Source organism: Podarcis bocagei (assembly GCF_964188305.1).
Source record: "Podarcis bocagei genome assembly, chromosome: 2".
Classification (NCBI taxonomy): domain Eukaryota; kingdom Metazoa; phylum Chordata; class Lepidosauria; order Squamata; family Lacertidae; genus Podarcis; species Podarcis bocagei.
The window spans coordinates 69,598,044-69,618,668 of record NC_138126.1 but is presented as its reverse complement, the minus strand read 5'-3'; the positions used below and the strand labels follow the sequence as shown (position 1 = coordinate 69,618,668).

The window sequence follows — 20,625 nt, the reverse complement described above, 5'->3', positions numbered from 1 at the left end:
GAAATAGGTGCTACAGTTCAAATAGAAATACAATACATCCAGTTGGGAAGACTGACCAGGTGACCTGTGTGTCTGCTAAAACTACTGTCCAGCTGCCAACTGTTGATGAACAACTTTCAGGCCCCTGCTGCTTCCCCTTCTTATGGCTCCTTATCTTTAGACTGGACTTGTCTGTACACCTTACAAACAGAAGGCTCCTTCAAATAGAGTACTGTCAGAGTGGGTGTTCAGTTAGAATACAGTCTTCTGCAAATCAGAGTGCCAAAATTGAAATTTGGGGATCTAATTCCATATGGACTTATTTGGGGTATTGGTCCATCTTGCCCAGCATATTCTCTGACAAGCAGTGGCTCCAACGGCCTCAATAAGCCGTCTTTCCCAGTCCTGCAACATGAGATCCTTCCCACCAGAGATGCAGGAAACCAAACACGGGGCTTTCTGAGCACAGAGCGTGTCCTCTAACCATTGAACTACGAGCCCCACCACCTGGGTGCAAATGGCATTTCCTTTTCCCAGTTATCCTTCAGAGTAACCTATTGTAGGTAAAAACTACGACGAGCATGCTTTCTTCAACTTGCACTAAGCATACAAGGCATTGTTTGCACCACTGTTAACTCAGAGTCTCAAATTATGCTTCTCTCACAGGTACAGGGCCCCCAGGTTGTCTCTGCCCTCTGAAGCAAACTCTGCAACTCTTACAGCTGACCTGCCTGCCCTCCACACCCTCTGGTGATCTCTGTCACAGAAACCCCAGAGACCTGGCCTCAGACGGTTTGTCACCCAGCTTCCTCTGACTTCCTCAGTTGCCTTTTGCAGTTCATTGCACACAATCTGGTTCCCTCTCTTTGGCTCCTCTGTCACCTAATTGGCTGGCTGCTGTCCCCGGACTACGCTCTGTGACACAGCTTAAGCCCAGGGCACTGCATCTTTGGCCGAGGAATCTCTTGCAGAAGGATGTTTAGCAATATCTCTCTCCCTGCTTTTCTTCCCCCTAAAGACTGAGGGAAATCTGCTCCATTGCTGCTGAACACTTGCCTGTGCAGAGGTTTATAACCACCGCATTAATTAATCTGTTATGACCTTTTTAAAATATGAGGTTAATACTGATTGACTGTGACTTTTCTAGAGTCAATGCCACACCACTTTAATAGGTTTAAAAGGAAGGTGGTATTTTGAATCCCCTTGACAGCAGGCATGTTTGGGGGAATACATATTAATTAACTGACTAAATAAGCCCTTCCAGATTCCCTCTCTCTGCATGGGGAGCGCAAGGAGCCTGCAGGACGGACAGCCCATCCCACTTCTCCAGGGCAGCACAGAGAGGTAAATGGAGAGGCTTATGACGCTCCCTTACACTGGGCCTTGTTTGGACAAAGCCTTAATGAGCTTTGTTGTTATTTTTATATTTATTACCTACCCTTCACTAGCAGGTCCTGTGGGTGGTTATTAAAAATTTAAAATTCCTATATTAAAAACATCTCAGGTGTCAAAGGCAAGGGCAAAAAAGTATACACGCAACTCCCGGTTTGCATACATTCAAAGATTGCATCGCTGCAACCCAGAAATAGACAGAAAAGGGGGTGTCACAGGGTTGGGGGCAGGCTTACATGCCAATGTGGGGGGGGGGGCGGTTTCAGGAATGCAACCCCTGTGCAAAATGCTTGTTGCCTGTATATTAATGAGCTTCATGCATCCATGTCAAACTGCTTTGAGGCTCCTTTTATCTGAATGAGCAAACAAGCCACATTTAACCCTAGCTTCCAGTCAGATCTGAACCAGAAAACTATGGTTAACAGCATCCAAACAAGCCAGAATATGAAGCTGGTTTCCAGATCTTGGTTTGTTTGGATTAATTTAACCATAATTCTAATTCAGATGTAATGGGAAACTATGGTTGAATGTGACTTCCTGGGTTCTTTGCCCACTCAGACAAAAGGAGAAACAAAGGGGCTATGTGCAGGTGCAGAGACATAATATTTTGAGTGTGGTTGCTGAATCAGCCCATCGATCAATATTATTCTATTACTCTGACTGGCAGTGATCCTCATGCAGGGGTCTTTCTCAACATGAGTTTGAACCTCGGACCTCCTGCATGCACAGTATGATTGACAGAGACAGAAGCTGTGGTGGCTACTTCCTTCAAGTCCCATTAGGAAGCATGAGGGAAAACATCATGCAATGCAAATTTATGAGTCCTGTCCTGGGGATTGAATTAGGAAGGGCATGAGGGTGAGCCACCAGCAAGCATTTAGGGCAAGACCATTCAAAGGGTGGGTTTGAAGACAGGAGCTCTGACTGGCCCTTGAGCATGGCTTTTCTACTGGAAGGCAGGCAGCTCAGGACATTAACCATCACCAAGGCCATAACTGAGATGCTTGACATTCTCCAAAGCCTCTGCTTACTGACACCCATCCAAGTGGTGATTTCACCATGTAATGCTACTCTGATGCGGCTTATCTGTATGTTTGCTGTTTTATAAGACAATGTGCTCTTCAAAAACACCTGGAGGAAATATGACTTGCTTCTTGTGAGTGTTTTCATACACAAAACCTAAAGCAGCTCTTAAAGCAGGCTTTATGATTATGAATGTAAAACCTATATTCACCAGAATGCCTATTTGCATTGCAAATGCTGTCCCTCTGCTCTCTCTGCCACTTAGCAACAATAGCGAGACAGAGGCTCAAAAGTGATATGCGAAAACACTCTTGATTTTACCTAGTTTAAAAGTAATTGGAGAAACCAATAAAAGTTGGATTTTAGCTACAAGAAGCAAGAAGGGCAATCAATTATAAAATTTTAGAGTTGTTTCGCCACAGTAATAGAATCAATAGTTTTGCAAAGCTCCTGTAATTCAGAAACCCTGAACTGATTGTTATAACTGAATAAAGAATCTCTTTGGGAACTTGGTGTTGGCTGCTCTTTCTTAGCTGTCTCTTGTGTTGACAGCACAAAATCCCAAACCTCAAAAGCCTTAAAGGGGCTGTGTGGCCACTAGTTACTGTGCACAAGCCAAAGCTATGAGTTTCTACCTAGCCTCAAAACAAGAAACTATCTGAGCCTCAATTCTCCATCCATAGAATGGGAAAAGCAACCACCTAGTTGTGGGAAAGCCGGAAAACTAGCCACGTAACATTCTTTGCAGTTCAAATGTTAGATCAGGGATTGTAAGGAATAGTAACCATATCTCTCTCTCTAGCAGTTCAAGAAGGCCATTCCCTCTGTCCTATTCTCATTCCATTTCTCCTGTTCACTGTGTGTCAGTTTCAAGGAGGTGGGAACGTACAATATCCAAAGGTGGGTTTTTTGCTTTAAATGCTGTCCTGTGGGCTGGGCCTAAGGGATTGAAAGAAGGGTGCAAAGGGATTGTTGGAGATGGAGCAGCAATGTTGATGTTAAATATGGCTTTCAGTCACATGCAGGGTTTTGCATGTGGCCACTCTAGTTCTACAGCTGGGCGGGGGGGGGGGATTACCTTCCTAGGTGCCAGCTGATCCTACACTAAACGGATGGATGAATGGGTAAAAGTAATGGTTCTAGCATGTATGAAAATGTGTGCCTAGACTTGTTCCTTTAAACATGTGCTTGTAGCAATTGTCACCACATCAGTTCCCAAAGCATGTAAAAATATATAGGCTACTATAAGTGCCGTTCACTGCAGCACACAGGTCTGAGGAATCCCTTTCCAACATGTAGTAAGATCAGGCAGCACCTACCACGAGCTGAGAGCTTCTTGGTGTTTATGATCTTGGCAGCATATTCTTGTCCTGACAACACCTTCACACACCTCCTGACAATTGAGAAAGCACCTCTGTTGGAGAGAAGAAGAGAAGAGAGGGAGAAACCCCCAATACATGAGATGTTTGCCGAATAAAGTCATGTACCCCACATGCCTACATGTTTAAAAGTGGGAATGTTCAAAAGAAGAGCCAAGCTGGTGGAGGCAAAAGGCCCGTGCACAGTCTAGCATCCTGTTTCCCACAGTGGCCCTCTGGAAAGCCCACAAGCAAGACAAAAAGGTAACAGATGTGTCCTCTGATCCTGGAGGTAGTATAAAGCCATCATGATCAGTAGTCATTGATGCTCCTTTTTTATTAACAGCACATTAAAACCTAGAGCAGAGGTTTTCAAGCTTTTTGGGTCCACGGCTCCTTTGACCAACTACATTCTTTCTGTGGCACCCCTGTGGGGCTCAGGAGCCCAGTTAGGTCACCCTTTGTCTGCAGAGCTGGCAGCCCCTCACCCCTTTTTGCACACCTTCCCTTGTGGGGAAGCCTCCTCTTTTCTCCCCTCTCCTTGCTGCAGCTGCTGCCCCTGGTCTCTGAGCTGCACCCCACCCCGCCCCGCCCCAAAGAGAGGTGCCTCCTCCCACTACCCCACTGGGGCCTGAGAAGCACCCCCTGGCCAGCCCCAGAAGCACCATTCGCCCTGGGAGCTTGTAGCCAGGGCTACTGCAACCAACAGCTGTGCAAGCCTTTGGGAGGCAGAGATGTGAGAGGGCATCAGAGGAGGGAGGGAAGGGAAGAGAAGAGGGACAGATACCAAGGTTGCCTGCAGCACCCCAACCATCATTCAAGGCACCCCAGCACTCTTTGACACATTCTGAGTGTGACGGGGGGGGGGGACTGGCTGTTTTACATATGTATCACATTAGTTTCATGACCTTCATAGAATCATAGAATTGTAGAGTCTGAAGGGACCACAGGGGTAATCTAGTCCAGCCCTCTGCAACCCTCTTTTGCCCAAGGTGGGGTTCAAACCCACAACCATGAAATTAAGAGTCTCATGCTCTACCAACTGAGCTATCTCAAGCAGATTCCTACAGCAATCCTGCAGGGTAGTTTAGGGTGAATATGAATGGCTTGCTCAAGGCCACCCATTCAACTTCATGGCTGTGTGGGGGATTTGATTTTGGGTTCCTCACATTCTGGCTCAATACTCTTAAGGCTGAAGTGGAAATTGCTAACTAGCTTGAGTAGAAACACTGGGGTGAGGTGGGGGGTGGGGATTTTCCTAACAGAGAGGTTCAATGTGTATTAGATCCACTTAGGGAAACTTTCCCATTCAAATGGCATTTAAAAGAAAAATCAGCAATGTGGATGTAATAAAGGGGGGAAAAACCCCTGTTATAAAAAGTGACAATTTGTCTCCTTCATTCAAGCATTTGGCATGTTTCGCCTTCCAATTTTTCACATTGTCTTCTCCCCCCTCCCCCTGAATAGTGACTTTTTCCACTGGTGGAAAGCATTAAGCACCTTCTGTCTTATCAAATGTCTCTTGGTACAAATGGCAGTCAGTGCCTGCCAATAATAATGCATTTTAATGAAGGAAAGATTGACACCAATGCAGTTTTTGTGCAAAAGACCCAACTTGAATCTGATGTTGCTGAAATTTTAAAACATGACCTGGTGGCAAAGATTATAGTGACAGCAGCTACAAGGGCTAAAATATTCTCATGTTAAAGAAATAGAAACTTGCATTCTGCAGTCTATATAAATTGTGCCAGGTTAAGAAAATTTGAATAGTCTTGCTTATTTCATATAATTTGTTTTGTGCCTGTCAGTCAAGCAGGCCTGGCTGATATATTTTTCTGTCAGAGGCAAAGATGGTGGTGTCCTCCACTCCATGTATGGAATCCAATTGGGCTGACAGCTGAATCCTACTTCAGCACTGGGGATGAGGCAACATCCTCCTCTGTACCTGGGGGCAGATATCTAGTTTAAGGTGTGCAAGGAAGGCTTGTCTAGGGGACTCGGGGAGTGGGGGTGGCATATTTCTGTAATTCCCAAATTTGTGGATATTGGGGGTTTGTACTACCTTCTGGCTTAAAGCACATGCAAGTTCAAGCTTTGGAAATAAAACTTGTACCCCACACCATAACCCTAACCACAGGTATACAAAACTTGCTTTACTTTTTGCATCCCTTTGGGATCCTAACTGTTGTGACAACTTCAGTGCACCACAGTCTTTTATGGGACTGGTCGTTTTCATTTATTAGGCTAGTACATCCACAGTGGCTGGAGAAGGAATGCTCCATAGAGAAGCAAGAGCGGGTTAAAGGCAGAGCCCTTTCAGCTCTGCTAAGAAGATGATGATTTGTGATGCCACCAGGCTTCCCACAAGTGAAACTGTATTATGAAACATGCTTCCTACAGGATGCTTCCACACCAGGCATGCAGTTCATATCCTGGTGGATTTGTATGTGCCAAGACTTCATTAAAGCAGAGGTGAAGAAGACTGAAGATGCGTGTCCTTTTCTCCTCTTCATGGGCAGCTACTTTTCAACCAGAAAGCAAAGCTTTGACTTTTTCAACCTTGACCTGACCAGTGGCATCTACCTACAGGGAGAAGTGGCCTGCTAGTTTCTAAAACAGCTTGGCTTCTGTTAATCTGAGCCTCCTCTGCAGAAATAGAAGAATCACCTTACCGAGTAGAGTTAACTACCTCTTGCTAATACTTAGTAGAGGCAAAGGAGGAAATGAGACATGCTGTGAAGGTACGCTTATATTCATTGCCTGGGAAATAAGATTTGCAGCGGGAATCTTGTCATTTCTTGGCTCTGTGGTGCTAAAATTGAATGGCAAGGTGTTTCCGGATGTGAGGTTTAAACTGGCGCTTGCATTTCCCACACAAATATCACTCCTGGAAAACCCTACTGTGACCTGAGTGTAAATTCCGGCTAACCTTCACTCTGTTCCTCTTTATACTTTGCATTAACAATATTCACATGTGCACAAATGGTATGGGAGAGACCCACAGGGACAGGTGTGAGAATGCTCTTAAGGGAAAGAAGACTTTGTGCCTAATTAGATACTTAGCCCTTCTTGTTTTTTATTATGCCTTTCACCACTTATAATAAACAACTTGTTTCAGGCTCTAGCCACTCAGGTGGCAGATATGACATTGCGTTGGATCCTTAGTTTAATTGGATGGGGGGGGTGTCCCCCCCCAAGGGATCAGCATATCCCCTTACGGTGATTCTGGGGAGATGCTTCTGTCTGGATGCCCAGACAGGGGCTGATGGGCCACAGCACCCCCAAATAGTGATCTTGGAGGGATCGCCCTGATTTGATGCATGTTATAGGGTGCTACAGTGGTGCCTCGCAAGACGAAAATAATCCGTTCCGCGAGTCTCTTCGTCTAGTGGTTTTTCGTCTTGCGAAGCAACCCTATTAGCGGCTTAGCGGATTAGCGCTATTAGCGGTTTAGTGGCTATTAAAGGCTTAGTGGCTTAGCGGCTAAAAGGCTATTAGTGGCTTAGCGGCTTAGAAAAAGGGGGGGAGCGAAAAAAATCGCAAGACTCGCAAGACGTTTTCGTCTTGCAAAGCAAGCCCATAGGGAAATTCGTCTTGCGAAGTGCATCGAAAAACGGAAAACCCTTTCGTCTAGCGGGTTTTTCGTCTTGTGAGGCATTCGTCTTGCGGGGCACCACTGTACTTAACTTTAGTTAACCTTGCCAAAAATCAACCAGCAGTCAGGCTGGTTAAGTCAAGATACACACCCAATGCCTAGGCCAAAAACTGCTGACACCTGTAATCAATAAAGTTGTGGCCTGTTTAAATCCCATTTTGGTTGTCCTGTGCATATTGCTTCTACATCTTTCCTTGGCCCCACTGCCTGCAGCTCCACTGCCCCTGGGCCTGCAAACCAGATTCCTGATGAATCTCAAGGAGCTCAGAACTGAAGCTATACTTTATGCTTGACTGAGGGAAACTGAGGCATGGCTCATACCAGCCAAGGGCATAAAGTAAGCAGTGCTGGGACTAAAACCTGCCTGAGGGCCACAACCGCTGCCTTGCAAGCCTTTCTCCCTAAGCTGAGGTGGCTAGATGTTAGTACTGTGAAAATGCACCCTTTGCAGAATAAACAAAAACAAAAACCACTCATGGGTCCAGCAACTGATAATGGTGTCACAGAATGAGCCTTGGTGATCCATGGCTTAGATTAAGCAGTGATGGTACCACAAGAGTATCCTACTTGCCATTCACAATGTCTAGGGGGATCTGCATCCAGGGGGCAATGGAAGGTGGAAGTTGGGGGGGGGTGTTCACAGTGCCACTTACTACACTTCCATTGCGCTCCCATGGCTGATTTTTGAAGCCACATACACACAATCTGTATTGAACCTATAGTTTGTTGACGAACACTGTTGTCTGATGTGTCCCCCCCCCCCATCTCAAACCAGGTTCAATACAATTAAAAAAGTGAATGTGGAGTAAGCGGTAATGTGAAATTACCCTAACAGTTGCTGCACTGGCCCAGATGAGTGCAGGCGACAGCTTAATGAACAGCAGAGCTGGAGGGGTGGGGGAACTTAAAAGGTTGAGGGGCATCTGGGGGACACATCCCTGCCAGCTCTCTTACACAAACAGCTCTGTGCAAATGTGGCTTGAAATACAGTGCAGGGTGCAGGAATGACCTCGCTGCATTTCTTGTGGGGGTCTCTCAAGTGGGGCCTTTATGATGCAGAGGTCTCATTCTTCACTCTGGGGGCTGGAGACAGAAATAACTAAAATGGGAGAAGGAGTAAGTCGCTTTTTTAGACATCGTACGCAGTAGGTATAAATCATGGGTCCCCTATTTGAAATACCCCAAGTGTGATGTCTGTGCGTCTTGTCTCCCTAATAAGCCCACATATCAGAGGCACCCTTCTCCCCCCACCTTGCACCCAGTTTCCATTTAGTCGGGAAATAATATGCTCCTTTGTATCTAGTGCTCTTTCTGCCAAATCTATTCCGCCTGGAGGGGGTGGGCATAGGAATTACAAATATCAAGAGCAATCTCTCCCCACAGCAAAACATATATAGAGAAGGAAAAGAATAAACACAGGAAAGGGGGCTCCAGAGCCTCTGAGGAGAATGGAGAGTAACTGATTTTCCCGGTGGGGTGGAAGGATGAGGGCAATTTGGGCATGAATATGAATCTTTAGTCAAATAGGAAAGCGGCGGGGTGTGAGGAACAGAAGCAAAATGTTCATTGAAATTCACGTAGCAAAGCAAACCCACACACAAAGGGCCCCTGCTGGAAACCATCGTTCTGGGTCACATGGCAGTCAGGCCTGGCAGTGAGCGGGGTTTGGAAAAAGGAGACCCTTCTGGAAGAATTAAGGTAGCTGTACTAACTATACAGAGGGGACTGGGGCTGAATACTTGCCGGCTGTCTTTGCTGTAGGAGCCTGAGAATTATTCTTTGCCTGTGTATGAAGTGGACTATTAATATCTCATTCACCCAGAGGGCCAAGGGCTTAATTTGGACGAAGGGAAATAAATGTTGCATTTCTTCTCCACAGAATCCATTCTTGGTCCTGAAGATTTTACTTTTATGTTTCCCTTCCCTGCGCTTTTGTCTTAATCGCATCTGCTTTCCCAGCAGCAGGAGAGGGGGATGTGAGAACAATTCCCTGACAATTTCTCCACAACGGGCTCCAGTACCTGGCTAGGGTAGGAGGGCAAGTGGGCGGAAGGAAAGATGGCAATCTTTTAATACCCGCAGAGCCTTTGCAAGTATAATAAGCCGTGCATGAGACTGCAAGTTGCCTGCCTCCATGTTCTTGTCATAGCTGCTTTGCTCCAGTGTAACGCAGCGCTAGGCTTGGCCATGTGAAATTCAGATTCAAATTCCCTCTCGGTTCTAAAGCTCATTGTGGCTGTATACACATGATAGCCTTAAAGCACATGGGAGGCACATTATTTCCCTCAACGAACTCTGGGTCCTGCAGTTAACCTCTCACCGAGTTGCAATTCCAAGCGACCCTTAACAAACTACAGCGGCTGCAAAGCTTTGAGCTTCTCACAAGTATACACACTCTTTCTCTTGGTATCTTCCATGTGTTATATACACAGTGACCAACCCAGAACTACTGCCCTCCACATCCTAGTGCCCTCCAGATATTTTGGACTACAATTCCCATCCCATCAGCCCCAGCCAGCCTGACCTGAATATAGCAGTTCCAAGTCTCCCCTCCCTCTTCTCTCGCTCAGAATGTTTACAAGTGGGGATGCAATGATGCAAAATGATGTTATCATCATGGCACAAGTTCCCCCGCCCCGCCCCACTTTACTGGGGAAGTTCGCAGAGCTCTAGAGCTATTCTACCCCCCACCTCCCCCCATCTCCCAATAGGGTATTTGGCCCAGATATCTAGAACACTGTTAACAATGCAGATAGGATTTCAGCAAATAAAGCTGCATTTACAGAACTGGGGGTGGGGTGGGAGGAGAGCCCCCAACAGCCCATCTGCCACAGGTTTCTCAAACTTGCAGAGAGTCCCCTAGATAGCTGGAGACTAGTTGCTATGGCAATGCAAATTATCACTAAGAAAGAAGCTCTGGTGGAAAAGAATTGTCTTCACCTCTGCTATACAGGATGCTTCCAGGCGGGAGTTTATTGTGGACTCGCTGTTGCTCAACCACATGACATCATTGTCATCAAAATGCCAGCCCCCCTCCCCCTCCCCCCTCTCTCTATATATAAATGATCTGGATTTCCCCTTACCATGGAAAACCCGTTAAGCAAAAACAATCCATTATATATATATATGTCTGCAGCCACTGCAGACTCCACCCCCACAGGTGTGAATGAAATTCAGCACGACATGCTGAATTTTGCTCAAAAAGACACCGTTCCATAACACAACAGGTACTGCAGTCTGGAAGGAATGTTAGAAAATGTGACAGAAGCACTAGCATTATAACCAGGAAAGCCAAGACAATATTCCCCACATCGAAATTCATCTGTAGTCTAACCACCATGTATGATTTATGCAAGCAAATCAGGATGGATTCTGAATAAATAGGTCACCCGAAGGTCTCTAGCTCACTCACACTGTGTGATCTCCCAGGCCCTGACACTGCATGCTCCTCACCATTTCCTCCCACCAAGCTCAGCAACCCATCCATGCTCAAGCCTGCAAACCCTGCCCTGCCTCTAAGCAATGGATCCTTTCCAGGTTTGTGGTATATTTTAAAACATGGGTCTGCACCATGCATTTAAAGTACATTAGTGGTTCAACCCCACCCAGGGACAGCTGTGGGTGGGATTCCTGCATTGCAGGGAGTTGGACTAGATGACCCTTGAGGTCCCTCCCAACTGTACAGTTCTGTGAGTCTATGATCTGATGCACATTTAAAGCACATGTCTTCCCCCAAAGAACTATAGTTCATAGACAGAACTACAATTTCCAACATCCTTAACAAACTACAGTTCCCATGAATCTTTAGGGGGAGTCATGTGCTTTATATGTGCATTGGGTGTACTCTAAATGTATGCTGTAAATCTGTCAATAATACAAACTGTTAAGGGTGTGAATACTACTACAGTGGTACCTCGGGTTAAGTACTTAATTCGTTCTGAAGGTCCGTTCTTAACCTGAAACTGTTCTTAACCTCAAGCACCACTTTAGCTAATGGGGCCTCCTTCTGCTGCCACGCCGCCGGAGCACGATTTCTGTTCTCATCCTGAAGCAAAGTTCTTAACCCAAGGTACTATTTCTGGGTTAGCAGAGTCTGTAACCTGAAGCGTCTGTAACCTGAAGCATATGTAACCCAAGGTACCACTGTATATTTGAACATTATTGAAAATTGCTGATGGGAAAACTCCCATACCCTTTAGATCTGTCACGTAGTCACACCTATGCCTACCATTATCCAATTTGTTTAGGTGGGGAGTCACACTGAAAGCTGCTCCTTACTCAAGTAGCTTGAAATCAGAGGTGGCAGGTGAAAGGTAGATGTTTGGATGAAGTGTGCACATAGCAATCTGAGCACTGCAGGTGCCTGTTAACAAAGGAACGTGCATGGGTGTATGTGGCTGGCTTAGGAAGCATTCTCTGAGTATTATGTGTATTTCAGGGGAACCAGGGTCTCATATGGATTAGACAAGACCATGATGTGCAGTACAACTGTGTAACCTTGTTCTATTAAAATTGAGACACACCCCCATGAACAGGTCAGATATAATGAAAGCGATAGGCAAGCTTCATGGAAACTGTAGTTTGTTTGTTTTTTGCATTTCCCCTTCTCTCTGGCTTAACTGCTCTCATTATCACTAAGCATTCAGTGCATGCTACACGTGCAGCGCGCGCGCGCACACACACACACTGGACTTCTTGTGAGCAATATTCAGCTTGCCCTTTTTGTACTGCATGCAGGACCACCTCACAACTTCACAAGTTGCTCAGGAGCAAATGCTTGAGACATCAATGTTCTCAAGGGGCACCAACGAAGGAACCTGTGGCCCAGGCATTCTCCGTGTGGTACCTGTAGGCACACATATATCCACGAAGGCCTTCTGTATTGCCTGGAGGGTCCCCTTCCCCCACTCCTTCTCCCCAATTAGTTCCGAAAGACAACTAATTCGTCTTCTGTTCCACAGCCCTGCTTTACACTTCACCCTCAAGCCAATGGACTAGGACCTGGGAGAGCAGTGTTTGAATCCCCACTCAGCCATGAAGCTCACTGGGGGACCTTGAGCCAGTCACCATCTCTTAAGCTAACCTACCACACAGGGTTGTTGCAAGGATGAAATGGGGAGGAGGAGAACTATGTACATCACCTTGAGATCCGTGGAAGACAAATGTGGTATGTAAATGCAATAAATAAATAAACAAAAATTTGGTTCAGTTGATCGATGTTGCACATATTACGGGTGTTTGCTTGTTAATAAAAGATCTGTTCTACATTGAATCTGGAACTTCATGCTGAAGACAACACGTAGTACAAGGAATGATATACACTGTGTGAAAGTGCTGTAGAATATTTGAGGGCTCTGCATGCTTTATCTCTCTCATGTAAGGCAGCTGAACAAAGGAGGAGGAAGATATTTGAGTATGAAGAATGGAGGAAGAGCGGAATGACATTGAGAGGAAAATGGCAGCTTTAAACTTTGTCAGAGGTTTGAGCAATTTAAAACAAGGTTTCAGTACAGCAAGAAAGGAACTGGGAAAGAGTCTACAGTATTACGTTAGCTTCTTGATGTTAGTTTCTGTGTTGCATCCAATTCTGCGATTTCTTCTTGTTAAAACTTAAAAAAACAAAAAAAACCCTAAAATTCCATATCCATTCAGACCTCTCCCGCCACTTCCCATTCTCAGTGACCTTCCCTTCTAGCTCCCATGCCATGGCCACTACGGCTGGGCAATCTGCCTTCTCTTATGCTCCTCTGCCACACCCTGACTTCACGCAAACCCAGGATTTTGATGTAGCATTACAAATCCTTCAAGGGGAGCCATGTGGCGACACTCTTACATTTTTATTATATAGTAAGATTGGAACTGTCTTTCTCTTCTCTTTCAAAGGTTGTGTACGCACATGTTCAGGAAGGAACCAGAAGGACATGTGTGCAAGAGCATATTGCGTAGAGTTCTGTGTACCGTGGCTGGGATTCACTGTGTCCATATTTCAGTCTGCATGTAGGTGGTTGAGTGGGTGATGCATCCCTGCTGGCATTCAGACACGCATAAAGTTCGACAGCAAGTAGTGCTCACATGAGCCCCCCCCCCCCCCGCAAATATATCCCTTCATTCAGCCTTCACTACGATCATGCACATTGTACAAAGGCGGTCTGTAGAAGAGAGCAGAGATGAAAGACCAAACTAGATTTGCCGTTAAATACAACTTTGGTTTTGTTCTTTTAAAAAATGCATATGACATCCACCAGGATGACTGATAATGATTGGGATCACTACAAGTCTATGATTCTATGATAAGTGGAGAGGAGGAGTTTAACAATTTCCTCCCCAGCTGCAGCCCTGAGGAAAATCCATTCTGAACCCGCTATTTGCATTGGGAGGAAATCCCCAGTTGGCACCAAATTTGGCTGGTCCAGAGTTATCCATAAAATCCCCTTCACTCCTATTACACCCACACTTTCCTTCCTCAATATGATCCAGTATGATTCTATGTGAACCAGTTGCCACCATTGCATATAGAGAAAGCATCTTTTCACAGCTGATGTAAATGAGCATCTTGGAAGTGCCTCTTCCCCGTAAGTCCAATAGGGAAAATATGTCCATTCTCTCTCTCTCTCTCTCTCTCTCTCTCTCTCTCTCTCTCACACACACACACACACACACACACACACACACACAGAGTAGCATCTGATTTGCCACTACTGGAAACTGAATGTTGAACTACATGCAGCTTTGGTTTAATTTGGCAAGCGCAGCTTTAGTCATAGTATTGAAAGATAACGTTGGTAATAATCAGCAGTGTTGATCCACTCATACGATTATGGCTCATGTCTCTACAGGAAAACAGCTCTCTACGACTATGCAAAATAGACACACACAAACACACACACATTCAGCCAATGCTATAAATGCCTTGCTGTTGATGGTGTCATGAATATAAGCCCGTCGTCTGAAAGCAAAAAATGCTTGAAATATATTATTTATACAAGGTCAGGATACCTGCATTTGACTCTCACGGTTGAATTTCCAAGAAGCAGGTTCATGTGGTGTGGGAAACCTCAGGCCTGTGGCCCTCCAAGCCTCTCTATCTGGTCCTCAGGACTCTTCCCCACACCCTCCCCAGAGTCACCCTCTTCTCTCCAGGGCACCAACACTGCTTTGCACCCTCCTTGACTGGAACGTGTCGTTGAACTGCCTTTTGCCTGCCTGGATTCAGAATAGAGAGGGGGGGGTGTGATGAAACCAGCCGGCCTTCTGTACAAAGATAATTTTTACTTCCTTTTTCTGTTCTGACTAATTTTGCCTCTGGCCCTGCCCACCCCTGGCATGTGGCCTTCAGGACATGGTCCAAAAGGGAATGTGGCTGCAAAAAGTTCTCCGCTCGTGAAGCAAACGTTTCTAAGGTGTTTGGAAAGTGCTGTTTTTGTATTGGTACCTCTTTGTTCTGGATCAGCAATGCCCATGCAGCCTGCACCCCCAACTTCTCATTCCTGAAACAGGGGAGGTGAGGATGTAAGTGTACCAGCAAGGTCTGAGAGGCTCTTCTCAGCTGGGTTACACGTTTCCAGGAGATTCATTAACCAGAATGCCTACATGCTTTGAGGATGTGCAATATATTTCCCTCTACTACAGTGCAATTTATATTTATATTTACATTTGTGTGATATTTTTACACTGCCCTTCCACCATATTCCTGGGGTGCTTTACTAAAGCGGGGGTAGCCAACTCATTGTTGGACTCCGATCCCCATCAGCCCCAGTCAGTACGGCCAGTAGTGAAGGATGATGGGAGCTGTAGTCTAACAACACCTGGGAGGAACTACCTTGGCTACCCCAGACAAAAAAGAACAAGGCAATGAAAATACAGGACATTTGTTGAAGAACCATACCTGAGAACTGCACCCTCCCATCATCATGGCATGGCACAACTTGAGCAAACCAAGGCGACCAGTTACGTGTGCCTTTCTAAGGTGATGGAGGCCACACAGTATATAACTGAAGAACCACTGCGGCCCAGTGGTAGACTAGGGCTGGATCTATACTCAGTCTTTAAACATTCTTAGAACGGTGTTGTTGATATCATTCTAACATAAAAGGCGTCTTGATTTCTTATTTGCTTCCTTTTCTACAAGGCCGACCCACTTATTTCATGGGGAGAACTCTACAGCGCTCTCTGGTGTCGCATTTTAATAATGCATTATTGACGTTTTAAAAGAACGTCGTTATCATGACCCTTTAAAAACTCATTTTTAGTGTTACGAGTGTAGATGAGTCCTATGTCTAGTGGGGACCAGACTCAGGTTTCCACTCAGCTATGAAGCTCACTAGATGAGCTTGGGCCAGCCACTATGTCTCAGTCTGCCCAGCCTCTCAGCCTCTTGTAAATATATTATAATGCCAGGGGACAGAAGTCCACCATGTTGAGCCCCTTCGAAGACAAACAGGAAATAAATGCAAAGAACATGCACTCTGGCTACTGGAAACAATATAACTGAGCTCCCCTTGTCTGAAAAGTGGCAAAGGATGTTTTGGCACACCATGTTCATGAATAAACTTACTTATCAGAAGAGGTTTGGGGGGAAGTAGCCAACTGTCAGTGGGAAGAGAGCGGCTTCTGCCTCCGTTTTAATTTCTGAGTGCATGCAGGTCCCTGCCACACAGGCAGCAGCATCCCTGAGGCAAAAAGAGCTTCCTTCCCCACAGTTCTTCACACTTGTGAGCCTGTGAGGCCACCTGCCTGCCTCCCACTCCTCCTCCAAACCATTTTCAGGGCTTATCTCCCTTCTAGAAAGAAAAGTGTGGGTTGGGAAATTTCTCCCCTTCTTATTTGTTCAGCAAATCCTTTCTTTTCCCCCTGCAGCTCTGGGAATGAAGGGCCTGATTATATATTGTCACATGATAATTCCACTCAGCCACTTCTTTTGCCTGCTTATGGCGGGGGGGGGTGAACTCAAAGAACTCAGACAGAGGCATTCTGCTCTTTTTCTTTGCCTCTCCAATTCCCCCCAGCCCTGCCCTCTTCATTTCTATGCCCCTTCTCCATCTTCTTTGCCCCTCCCCAACCCTCTTTGGGACTGAGGATTGTTACAATTCCATGACAAACATTAGGGTGGAAAACATCTGCTTCCATCAGGTATCAGCTCGTGCATTCAGAGCGATCGATCAATGGCATTTTCCCCCAGGAGAAGCTAGTTTTCCCTGCCTCACTAATGATAAGAGCTGCCTCTTCCAACCTGCTGCGCTCTGAAATGTTTGGGACTACAACTCCCTGCCCAAATCATTCAAAGATCACCAGGTCAGGGAACTACTGGGGTTTTGACCATACTATCAAATTTTCGAGTGATGCAAGAAAACTGAATTCTAGAAATTCTGCCTTCACATTCCTGGGATTGGGGGGTGGGGGGCAGTTTAACTAGACCCACTCAGTAATGCTAGCATTGAGAAGGATATTCCTGGTGTGGTGTCAGCTCTTCCCTGCATTTTAATTATCACCATGCCCCAAAGGAAAAAGAAAGTCTTATCTTCTAGTTTTGTTCTAGGGATAGGAGCAGTGTGACCTTGCGCAATCAAAGGCTGTACTAAGTGTCAAGATGTATAATAAAAAGTAGTGGCCATCGAAAAGATAATGCTGCCAAACACACCAGTGGATTATTGTAACAGGAATAATTCCTTCAAAGGGAATTTCTGTAAATAGGGATTCAGATTGATGTAAAAAAATAATAATCCTGCTGTAAAACACCAAGCAGTTGTATAACACTTTACGCAATGAAAAACTCCTTGCTGAACAGCGCAAATCATGGTCTCCCCCCCCTTAACATAGAGGATATTTGATAAAAAAGGTCATGGATGACATTACATTTTCCATACATGACATTAAGTCAGACCTTACAACCATTTCCCCCAATTCGGTGTAATTTACTGAAACATATCATTTGATTTAAAAAAACTGCATTGAAGACATGGTTTGTAAAAAAAATTAAACTCTATCATGCAGTTTTCAAAAGCTAAGAAATAAAAAAATGATATTACAAATAAAAATGTAACTTCCCCCCGAATATTGTGTTTTAAAGAATCTAAAAGATACTAGATTGTGTGTGTGTGTGTGTGTGTGTGTGTGTGAGAGAGAGAGAGAGAGAGAGAGAGAGAGAGAGAGAGAGAGAGAACAAAACCAAATTATAAGGAGCTTCTCCAGGCTCATATTTTATATGTTCTCCAGTTCCTGTCTGAGGCTTCAGTAAATGTTCAATATTACAATGGTAAGTTCTGTTCCAAAACCTTTCAGAGTTTTTCCGAGAGCGCCAACAAGTGTGCCAATGGGGTGATCTAGTGCACATTGTTCACTTAGGTTTTCAAAATCTTTTGGACGACGTCCCTCTCCAAAAAGCTCCTGAGAAGGCTTAGCAGTCCTGGGACAGGAGGAGAGGCCCTCCTAGGCTTCATTAAAGAACCAGAAGCAAAAAGTAGGAATAAATGGACAGTTCCATGCTAGAGATCATTAGGAAAAGGATCAACGAATAAAAACATCAAGATTGCAATGCCTTTAAATAAACCTATGGTGTGATTGCACCTTGGAATACCGTGTACTACTGTTTCCTGCATCTCACAAAAGTGCATTGTAGAGCTGGAAAAAATACAGGAAAGGGCATGCAAAATGATCATGAGAAAGGGTTACAACTTTGGGGGCTCTATAGATTGGGGGGAGGGCAGGAGAGTAATGGAGGAACGTGATAGTTGTGTATAAAGTATGTACAGTATAGAAAAATTATTGTTATTATTATAGAGATAGTCCCCACTCCCTTTCATAATGCTAGAACTTGAGGTCATGCAAATGAATCTGAATGTCGGGAGATTCAGGGCAGACAAAAGGAGCTTCTTCTTCACACAGCTCATAGCTGGACTACAAAATTCACTTGCACAATATGTGCTGATGGACGCTGATTTAGATAGCTCTAAAAGTGGATCAGAGAAATGCATGGAGGAAATGGGGATCAATGGCTATTGTTGTCATGATGGCCATATACCACCTCCAGGTGCCGGTTGCCGAGGAAGAACGGCTGGGGAGAGCTATTGCTCTTAGGTTCTGCTTTTGGGATTTCTATAGTCCTCTGGTTGGCTACTGTGGGAAAGAGGATGCTGAAGAGGCCCTTGAACATAAGGGTGCTCTTGGGTTTTTACAGTAATTTTAATATTGATTTACTGAATAAAAGGTGTGCATTTCTGCTGGTGACAACAACTGGGAGCTAATGATATGGAATTCCATGCTCTTTAATTATCCTGTGCTTTCGTACAGTGCATGTGGACCATTTGGAGCTGGACCATATGAGCATCTAGAAGATGCATGATGCTGGTCTTAACCATATATTGATATTATTGCAAACTGGAACTACAGAGCTTGAAGGGACCGAAGGGTAGTTTCACCACTGCTGGTATAACCAAAGAGGAAGGGATACAAATCTTAAGAAGAGGTATCAACCTGTAGGAGAATTGGGCGCTGCTGGCGCATTTTAGTTTGTGAGCTATCTGTGTTTACTACTCTCTTTGCACCAGCAATGATCAAGGAGGACACATGGCACAATCCCCTTGGGGGGGGGGTGATGATTCAGATGTGCTGATTCAGCATTCTGAAGACTTGCAGCTCACTATGACCAAAAGCTCTGTGGCAGAACATCATATGCTCAAAGTGTCCCTTACGCCTTTCTAATCTCTCACTGAAAACACCACTGTATACAAATTACTGTTTTCCTAGGAAGTTCACTCCATTACTGATCAGCTCTCAATTTAGAACAATGTTCTGATTGGTTAACTTAAAATGACTTTAAAACCATTTAACACAGCCAGGTAAAGATAGATAGATGGTAGATAGAACATAATGTTTCTCTACCAACAGTTCTGTTTCATATGGCACTGGAAAAGCTGCCCTCAGAATTTGACGAAGTTATTGTGTGTCTCAATATACTGGAAGCCTCTCCAATGAGTAAGACTGAATTCAAATTTGGATGTTCCTTACCAATGAAAGCTCTAAACTTTGGCTACCTTTACTTGATATCAATTCTGAAAATTGTTCTTTCCATGGCCAAACAGTAGGGTTGCTTGGTTCCAACTACTACTACTACTACCACTAATAATAATATTATGTTGGATTGGTGGGGTTTTTCTTTTGCTTTGATTTTGGACAAAAAAAAAAATAACTTTAACCAAGGGTGCTTCCACACAACCTGTTTACTACACATTCAGCCTGATTTGTTTACGGGGAGGTTAAATGATGTTGCATCAAAGTGTTATTCTGAACTTTCCTTAACACAAAAGGTCTGATCCTTTGGGGAAGTGGTTTTGCAGTGCAAGAGCTCCCAATCAACTCTCACTGTGGAACCTGAATTTGCCAGTATGCAATTGAATCCCACCTGGAGACAGTGATGTTCCAAGAATGATTTTTCAGTCCAATTTAAGACAAACATAAATATCAAATGACAGTATTTTATATGCTGAATATATTTCCTTTCTCAAGTCACTTTGTTCCCCACAGGACCCTGGAAAGGTACGTAATCGGAGGTATTTCACTCCGTCTCCACCAGGGGCAGCATACTCACAAGTTCCTTTTCATTGCTTGCAGTCTGCCAAAATGTACTTTGCTTTCTCATCCTGGAGTGCCTTTGTCTTATATAACACAAATAGCAACCTCCACACACCACATCTTCCAACTAACATACACTCCATATAGCCAGTGGTGTGTTAGATCTTTCAAACAGCCATGTTTTAGGAGCGCTGTGGGGAGAATGAGAAATGCCAAGTCTACTCCCTTGGTGCTGCCATCTTTATCCTGGTGGGATTTGCAAGCCCATTATTTCTTTGCTGTGTGAATCTAGAATATAATAAGCAGGGGGATTGGGGACGTGTTCCCTAAAAGAGCTATATTTTTGTTACACATTTACTCAATATGAGAAGGGTGTGACATTAGGCATTTCCACAAAAACATAATGCATGTTAATAATGCTAACGACGACGTAGCCAAAATTTATTGATAGTAGCCCAGTACTCAAAATAATCTCTTGAAACAAATAATTTGCATACCAGTGGATCCTCTGTGAGTAGTTCAGTTTGAGGACTAGGACATGAGTTGCCTCAGTAAATGCATGGATAAGCTTTTAAGATGCAAATAACATTCTTTGGGGTTTGCTTGTGTTTGGAAGAAGGTGCCCGCCAAACAAGCCCCTTCATGTCTAGT

General features: G+C 44.7%; 1 protein-coding gene across 3 annotated transcripts in view; it reads right to left on the bottom strand.

The window, feature by feature from the left end:
- CAMK2A (calcium/calmodulin dependent protein kinase II alpha) overlaps positions 1–20,625 on the bottom strand; it is a 109,356-nt gene that overhangs the window by 85,820 nt on the left and 2,911 nt on the right. For all 3 annotated transcript variants that reach the window (XR_014004590.1, XR_014004591.1, XM_081180761.1), the window contains exon 2: positions 3,714–3,808. Coding sequence is in view for 1 of the 3 variants with exons in the window: in XM_081180761.1 (XP_081036887.1) it covers positions 3,714–3,808 (95 nt within the window). In the remaining 2 variants the exon portion in view is untranslated. The remainder of the gene's footprint in view (positions 1–3,713; positions 3,809–20,625) is intronic.